Genomic DNA, 8,109 nt, shown 5'->3' on the forward strand with positions numbered 1-8,109 from the left:
TTTGCCCCTCGGTTTCTCCTCTGAGGTGGCATCCCCTTCCATGCCCCACAGCCCGTTCCCATTCAACCCCGTCTCCTCCAAACTGAGGCTACCTGGCCCTGGCTGTTGGTCTCTGTGCCCCTTTCTCAACAACTTTTAAATTCACGGGCCAGCATCAAGCCATGGGGCCATCTTCAACCCACCAGGTAGAACAGTCACTGAGATCTACCTCGTTCCAGGAAAACCAGGTCTGGCAGAAGACAGGGACATCTGGGTAGGATCTCCCTCCACATCCTTGCGGTGCCGTCAGACAAAGACCCAGCGCCACAGGGGACCATGGGGCAGCAGCTCTGCTTTCCCCCAGCCCCCTTCTCCAGAGCCCTGCCACGAGCACCCTTGGGGCCAGCGGGGGAGAGCTCCACAGCCCCTAGTTGGCTGCTGACCCTTCCGTAGCTCGTGGGCACTGCCGAGCCCTCCGGAGAGGCCTGGCCCTGGCATGCGGCAGGCTCAGGGCACTGCATCCCACGTAGGGGGCGAGAGCGGCCGCCCCAAGCGGGCTGCATGTGCAGAGACACGGCTGTGGCCCAGGCTGCGTCTCACCCTAGCTGCGGTGAGGACATGTTGCCCGCACGTGTCCAACGCAGCATCCACCATCACGCCAGCCCCATCTCCAGCAAAAGCCACGCAGGCCCTCCGGGCAGAGGAGGAGACTCTAGGACATGCGAGGGGAACATGCTTGGGTGCTGCGACCCGCCTCGTGGCTCCCCGTCCTCCCCCTGCTGCGGAGCCCAGCCCCTCAGCAGCGACACCCGCGTCCTGGCGGTCACACCGTGCCCGGCTGCCGCTCAAGGCCTGGCCGAGGTTGTGTTGACTTTGCGCGGGCGCGTGGACAGAGCTCGGTGCTGCCCTGGGCAGCGGCCACGCACAGCGCACGCCGCAAGCACCGGCGCGCTGGGTCTCCGGCAGGGGAGCAGATCTCAGGGCCCTCTCTCCCAGGGGGGCTTCATGCTTCTTGCCCGCAGCCCTTGCTTCCGCCACGGTCCAAGGGACCGCTCCAGCATCGGGGGCCAAGGCTGAAATGCCCTTACTCTCCGTTTCTGGCTCTTAGAGCCTATTGCCTGTCCCCAAACCACCCTCCTTGAAGTCCCTTGGGGAGCGCAGAGTGTCAATCCCTGCTCAGCTCCCAGTAAGGAGCATGCAAAGCCCTCGTGCTTGGGCCTGGAGATCAAGGTGCCACCGGTGACCCAGCAAAAGGCCCCGGGTTGCATTTTCTGGGTGACGCTCGGTGGCTGTGGCCACTGCAGTGGGGCAGGACCACTTCAGGAAGGCAACTTGCGAGGGGTCTCCGGTGGCTGCTCCCGTTCTGGGGCGGGGGCCCTACGGACCTACGGAAGAACCTCGTGGGAGGCCTCAGAGACCGCAAGCCCGCGAGGCCCCATCACGTTCCACATTTCACAGCTCACCCCCCGAGCCCCTTTATAAATAGAAAACTGAAGAGCAGGGCGCAGCCAGCAGCCTCTCTCATGCAACTCGGCCATGTGCAGCCGCGCGCGGTGCGGGGCGAGCGCTGAAGGGAACCAGCCCCCCTCGCTCGAGGTGGCCGCGCGTCACGGGGAGCCCCTCTTGCCTCACGGGAAGCTGTGGAGGTGCAAAGAGTCACACCATGCTCAGCGGGCAAAGGTCTGCGGGATGAGTCGCTTGCACACAGCCCCCGAGATAGGCTTGTTTGCCGTCCGCCAAAAATAGATGTGTCCCCGCGTTAGTAATAGAGGCACGTGTTTGCCTTCCTGCATAACCTGGCTCTAGCGATAGCCAACTGCTTCTGGTTAGGGCAACTTAATTATTAGCAATAAATTGATAAAGGGAGGGTTTGCTCCGATACAGGGCAGCGAGCTCATGTGTTGCTTCCAGTCTGTGAGGCATCTGGGCCTTCCTGGAGCATTCTGGGAGTCATCCCTGCGTCCTTCCCTGCACCACACAAAGCTGGATTTCACACCAGGCCCATGTAGGAGGTTCCCGTGTCTCACCTGTCTCTCACCGTTTCCTGTTTGCTCTCTGCATCCCTGCAGATCATCTCCCCTGAGAGCCCCACTTCCAGGAGCGAGGTCCCTGCATCCCTGTGGGTCATGCGTTGAGCATCAGCAGCACCGGGGCTTTGAGAAGGGCAATGGCTCCACATAGAGCTAGGCAAGCCCAGAGGGATTCGGCTGAGATGGCAGCTCTCAGGTCTTCAAGGCCACCCTGGCAGCCACAGCAGGTTGCCCAGGGCCTTGCTGATGTTCCTCGAGGATGGAGATGCCACCGTGCTGCTGTGCCGGGGCCAACCCACTATCCTGAGGTCTCCTCTTTCTTGCTGTGCAGCCCCTGTGCAACCAACGCAGGGGTCCCTCAGGTCTCAAGAGGGCTGCCTCTGACCCTCTACCTAAAGATTGACTTTATATATACGAGCGACTGACATAAACCTCCACCGTTTGCTATCCATAGCCACCCTGGCTCGTGCTTAAAGAGGCAGCTTTAAGAAGCCGTGCAGATGCCAGGGCTGCTGTGTCCTGCGGCAGCGGGAATGGGGTAAATCCCGACAGGGCAGGATGAGGCCCGGTGGGGACGGGAGGCTGCTAAGGGCTGACACAGACTTGTGCCAAACTTGGTTTAAGTTCTTAATCCTGAGCCTATTCTGCCTCCTCCACCCAAGGTTAGGAGAAGTCAGTCCAGCACAAACACGTTGCTGGGTACGTGCACAAACCTGGCATCTCCAGCCGCGTTTCACGTGTAGCTTCAGTGCAGCGACAAGCACAGAGAGGAGCCTCGCTGCTAGCAAACAGCTTCTGCAGGGAGGAGACTTGGAGTGCGTGGTTATTGGTGAAAACCTCTGGACACCACTAGGTGCTGGGACAGGAGCAGCTCCGGCCGCCCGGCTCAGCACCCTCGGCCCTTGGGATGCAAACGCCTGGAGGGCGCCCAGGCCTGGGGCTGTTACCAGGAGCTATGGGCATCCCTCCCCCGGCAGGACCTCGCAGAGCTTCTCCTTGGGGGAGCTCCCGAGGGATCCCGAGGGATGTGGCAAAGCAGGAGGTCCGAGCCAGCAACCTCAGCACCTCCGCTCTGTCTCCTGCCAGAGGCCCCGCTCGACCCCCACGTCGGCATTCGGGCATGAGGCAGGAGCTGCGGGGAGTTGCCCCAGCGCCGCGAGTGGACTTTAAAGTGAGCAGCCCGCAGGTCGGGCCGGCGTGCAGCAGCGGCTGCCCCTGCGCCGCGGGGCCCCGTTTGCAACACTCGCCCTTGAGCCTTGGACACGTTGCACAAGGCGCCGGGCGCTCTCCCCATGGCCAGAGCCAGGACGGCTCTCCTGCGTCCCGGACGGGACCTGAGGAGACGCCGAGGCTCAACGCCCTGGCCAGAAAGTCACTTTATTTTCCGCTTTGCATCATGCGGATTGCCAGGAAAAAAAGAGAGGCGAAGCCTCTTCCCACTAACCTCCCTGTGAGATTTCTACGCCCCCGAGGAGCTTCCCCACCCACTCACCGCCCCGGGTCATGGGACGCGGACGTGCCGGGGTGCCCAAGCACCTCGCAGCAAGAAAACACTAATAACGCCAATAAAAAAAGAGAGAGGTTGGTGCAAAGATAAAAAATAAAATAAAATAAAATAAAATAAAATAAAATAAAATAAAATAAAATAAAATAAAATAAAATAAAATAAAATAAAATAAAATAAAAGTGTTTCCTATCTGTCTAATTGCAGCTTCCCCGTGCCCGCCAAGGCGCTCTGTGCAGTTCACACCTCGCAGCATCACTCAGAAGGGGATCGTGCCCCGCCACGACCGCAACATTTTGGGGGCGCGGGGCGGGGGTTGCAGCCTCGAGGCAGCAGCTGGCCCCAAGACGCAGCAACCCGCCCCGGCTGCCCCGAACCGGCCCGGCTGCCCCGAACCGGGGCCCCGTTTCTGGACACCCCTCAGTCGCGCGGTCGCACTCGCCCCCGGGGAGGGAGGGCGGTGCGGACGCCCCGCCCCGTCGCGCGGCGCCGCGCTCCCATTGGCCCGCCGCGGCGTTCGGAGCGCGCGGATTGGCTGCGGCGCACGGCGGCGGCGGCTGCGGCGGCCCTTAAAGGCGGTGGCGGCGGCGCGCGGGGCGGCGGTAGCGCGGAGCGGTTCCATGCACTGCGCCAGGTACGGAGCGGGCTCGGTCCCTTCCTTCCCTTCCCCGGCTGCTTCTCCCACCGCCGGGGCCCTCTGGCAGCGAGTCCCTGCCTTTCCTTGTTCTGCTTTGGCCGTGTCACTGCCGCGATGATAGCGCCAGGTCTCAGCTGGGGCTGGAGTTGCAGGGTTTGCTCTGGCTTCTGCTCTGCTCTCTGGTTTCTGGCTCGGCCTCCCCCTCCGTGCACGAGCTGGGCGGCTTGGGCCGGGGGGCTTGCAGCTGCCCTGGGGCTGTGGTGAGTTGATTGGGTGTCCTTGCCCTCCCTTCCATGGGGAAGGAGCTGGTGGGGGATCCATGGCTAATGCCAACTGGGAAGGGGAAGCTTAATTGCTTCTGGCTCTCCCCTCTGGTCCTGGCTGCACAGCTCCCAGAAGTGAGGGTGGAGGAGTCCTGTGCTGCCTGGGTCTGGAGAACCTGGGAAATGACAGTGAGGACCCAGCAGCTCCTTGCAGCTGGTCCCAGCACTGCTCCTCTGCAGGGGGTTGGGGGGAGCCTGGATAAAAGTTGCTGAGGCTTTGGATAACTGTGGAGAGTTCCCTTACTCCAAGCCCCTTGTTGGAAGTGGGGAGAGGGAGCAGGGATGTCCCCTCTGGAAGGGGTGAGGCTGCAGAAAGAGGCTCTCTGGTGCAAGCAGCAGAGCCTGGCCTCTCCTCCTCTTCAGAGGAGGAAGAAGGAAGCAGCCTCCATAGCTGCACAGGGCTGCCTGCCTCTGTGCCCCATGTCCCATGTGAGCCTATGGAGATTGATCCCCTGCTCCCACCCTACAAGCAGGGTCCCTGTGAGCTCCTGCTCCTCCGAGGGCAGGAGGTGAGGCCGGGTGGCTGCCTCCTGCGTGAGGAGGAGCTGGTGCTGGGCAGGAAGGGCTCGCTGCCCTCCTCGCCTTGGCAGGAGCTCCCAGCTGCTCTGGTCGTGCGGGGTTTTGGCAGCTGGAGCGCTGCTGCGTCACGGGGCCGGCAGTCACCGGTCAATGCTCTGGAGTGCGATCTGCAGCCAGGCGGGGAGGTCTTATTAAGGACACCTTAAGGTGAAGGGGATGTAATAAACCCATGTCCTGTTTGGGAGCAGGTGACCCCACTGACAGCATCCCATCCAGCCACAAAGTAAGGGAAGGAATGGCACGCACGATGGCCTAGCTGTGCCTCAGGGCTACAGCCACCAGGATGCTAGAAGCTGCCCTAGGGGTGGTGTTTGGAGAGGGGCTGCCACATCCCTGGTGGTGTGGGCTGATGCTAGAGGAGGAAACATCCTCCTCCTCTCCATGGTGGAGGACTGCACAACATGGTCCTTCTGCAGGAAACATCCAGGCTTTGACATTGAGTCAAGCTTGGGTAGGGGAGTGGGTTTACCAGAATGAGCCCGTGGTCGGAGCAGAGGTTTGAGGAGCGAGACCAGCACTGTAGGTGGAACGTGCCGGGCAGAGCTGACCTGTGGCTCACCCCACGGAGTGGGGCTTCCTCGGCCTCCCAAAGGTCACCTGCGTAGAGCCACTTGTGATGAAATGGGTTCCTGTTTCTGCAAAGCTGTCAGAAGTGTGGGGACAGCCCCCGCTGCAGGGAGAAAACTATGGCAAAAATACTGTGTTGGGTAATGCTGGGACCTGTCATGATCCCTGCCCTGGCTGCAAAACCTGACCTGGCTGTGGCTTTTGCTATGGGTCAAAAAAAGCTCTGGAGGTGACTGTGGCCCTGCTGTGATGGGAAGTGGGTTTTTTTGTCCCCCCCCCCCCCCCCCATTTTTTTGAAGGATGCAATGAGCTTTGCTCCAGTATGCTTCTGAGCAGGTCCATCAGTCCAACCATGCAATACTTGTCTGTGGGGGAACTCCAGGGACTTGTGGACATGGTGCAAGTCAAACTGCTTTGAGTGGGGAGGAGGTGGTGGAGCAAGGACCCGACAGGTCGGGTTGGTAACGCCGGCCCTTCTCTTGCAGAGTGCTGGACTGCTTTGCTCACCAGCAAGCCATGGCCGTGGATGTCGCGATGCAGCTCTACCTGTGCCCCTCGCCCCTGCGGCGGGAGAAGCGTGCCTGCAAGATCGCCCCGGCGCCCCTCAAGCCGCTGCGGCCCTGCATCCAGCTGAGCAGCAAGACAGCACCGGGCGACCCCGAGCAGGCGCCCAGCTCCTTCCCCGAAAGCAAGGCCAAGAAGAAGGTGTCGTTTGCCGACAGCAGGGGCTTCGCCCTCACCATGGTGAAGGTGTTCTCGGAGTTCGACGACCCCCTGGACCTTCCGTTCAACATCACGGAGCTCATTGATAGCCTCGTGGGGCTGACAGCGGTGGAGAGGGACAGCTTTGTGCTGGACTTTGCGCAGCCCTCGTCAGACTACCTGGACTTCAGGAACCGCCTGCACACGGACTGCGTGTGCCTCGAGAACTGCACGCTCAAGGAGCGCTCCGTGGCGGGCACGGTGAAGGTGAAGAACCTCGCCTTCGAGAAGGCCGTGAGGGTCAGGATGACGTTTGACACGTGGAAGACCTTTGTAGACTACCCGTGCCAGTACGTCAAGGATGTGTACGAGGGCTCCGACAGGGACACGTTCTCCTTTGACATCAGCTTGCCCGAGGGAATCCCGTCCCACGAAAGGGTCGAGTTTGCCGTCTCCTTTGAGTGCAACGGGCAGGTGTACTGGGACAGCAACAAGGGCACCAACTACAGGATCACACGCTCCGGACTGAAGTCTGCCCAGGAAGCCTTCTGCCCCTCGAGGGGCCCCGACTTCAGCAGTGCCTTTGACCAGTTTGGCAGCCCCCGCTGCTCCTACGGCCTCTTTGCCGAGTGGCCGAGCTACTTGGGCTATGAGAAGCTTGGGCCCTACTACTAGCGTGGGGGGCTGCATCCTGCTTGACTAACTGCTGCTGGTGCGTCCGCGGGCCCGTGCGCGAAGACACTGCATGGGGAAGAGGTGATGCTTCACGGAGCCCTGCCAGAGGAGATGGGTGCTGGAGGGTGACTTGGGCTCAGGGAAGCCTCCCTGGCCTCTCTTGGGCGGCCTCCCCCATCTTAAGTCAGCCCACTGGCTCCCTGGATGCCGAAGGAACGGGAGGTGCCGCTCCGTTTGCTGCTGCTAGTCCCTCCGTGAAGCTGCTGGTCTCCAGAGACACTTGCTGCTGTGCTTGGCTTGTCTGTCTAAGCTACTTTAGTGGTGGTTGGTTTGTGTGCTGCTTGTTTAACTTTTTTTTCCAAGTATTTTTGCAGTATTTCTTTAGTGTGCTGCACTTGAGCTTGGTGGCAGGGCCCCTCCTGCTGCAAAGCTGAGCTGTGCCTGTCGGGAAATGTAACTTATGAACTGCCTAGTTTCTGGGGGGCGAGTCCTCTTCTCGCCCCCAGCCTTGTAGCGCGGGATCCTCTCTGCTTGGCATGGAAGAGGTTATTTCTTTGGAAATGAAAACCCAACCACGGTGGGGAACGTCACCCCGCTGTATTAGGAGACCTACGTGCCCCCCGAGGGGAATGTGTGTGCGTAGAGTCGCTGGTTGTTTTATCAGCTAATCTTGAAGGGTTTTCATCATATCTGTGGTGGTGGTAGCTAAAAATAGAGCTGTGTGGTGCTCCCAACAGCTGTGGGCTGACAGCCTGGACTCTTTTCTTCAGGACCTTCCCATTTTTAAAAATATAAGTGACTGATGATGCTTTTCCCCCTCGGTCCCCCATCCAAATCAGCCACTGGCCTTTCCAGATCCCTGAAATGCAATTTTCTCCCTCCACAAACTGCAAAGCAGGGTCTTGCTCTCTGCAGTGATAGGAGAAGACCCCAGGCCCACTGTGGTGGGAGGGACCTGCCTGGCAGTGCAGTGTATGTGTGATAGCAGCAACGGTTTACAGGTTGCTCTCCATGTTCCTCATGTGCTAGCTGAGCAGAATAGCTTGCTCCCCATGCTCAAAGGGCAAATAGCTTGTAGAAACAGGTCAAGAGAGTATATTCTTTCTAGTGTCT

At 60.3% G+C, this 8,109-nt stretch overlaps 1 protein-coding gene across 1 annotated transcript; it reads left to right on the top strand.

Moving 5' to 3' along the window:
• The first annotated feature begins 6,107 nt into the window (after window positions 1-6,107).
• Window positions 6,108-6,996, top strand: PPP1R3B (protein phosphatase 1 regulatory subunit 3B). Its single transcript, XM_010215834.2, has one exon. It carries the CDS (start codon window positions 6,136-6,138, stop codon window positions 6,994-6,996), a length of 861 nt encoding a protein of 286 aa, XP_010214136.2. The 5' UTR covers window positions 6,108-6,135.
• The last annotated feature ends 1,113 nt before the right edge of the window (window positions 6,997-8,109 follow it).

This window comes from Tinamus guttatus, unplaced genomic scaffold (assembly GCF_059628265.1).
Source record: "Tinamus guttatus ecotype Peru unplaced genomic scaffold, ASM5962826v1 Tinamus_guttatus_pri_ptg000423l, whole genome shotgun sequence".
NCBI lineage: Eukaryota > Metazoa > Chordata > Aves > Tinamiformes > Tinamidae > Tinamus > Tinamus guttatus.

What these genes read in the sequence shown, in the direction of transcription:
- PPP1R3B (XM_010215834.2), top strand. Translation starts at nt 6,136, where the DNA reads ATGGCCGTGGATGTCGCGATGCAGCTCTACCTGTGCCCCTCGCCCCTG.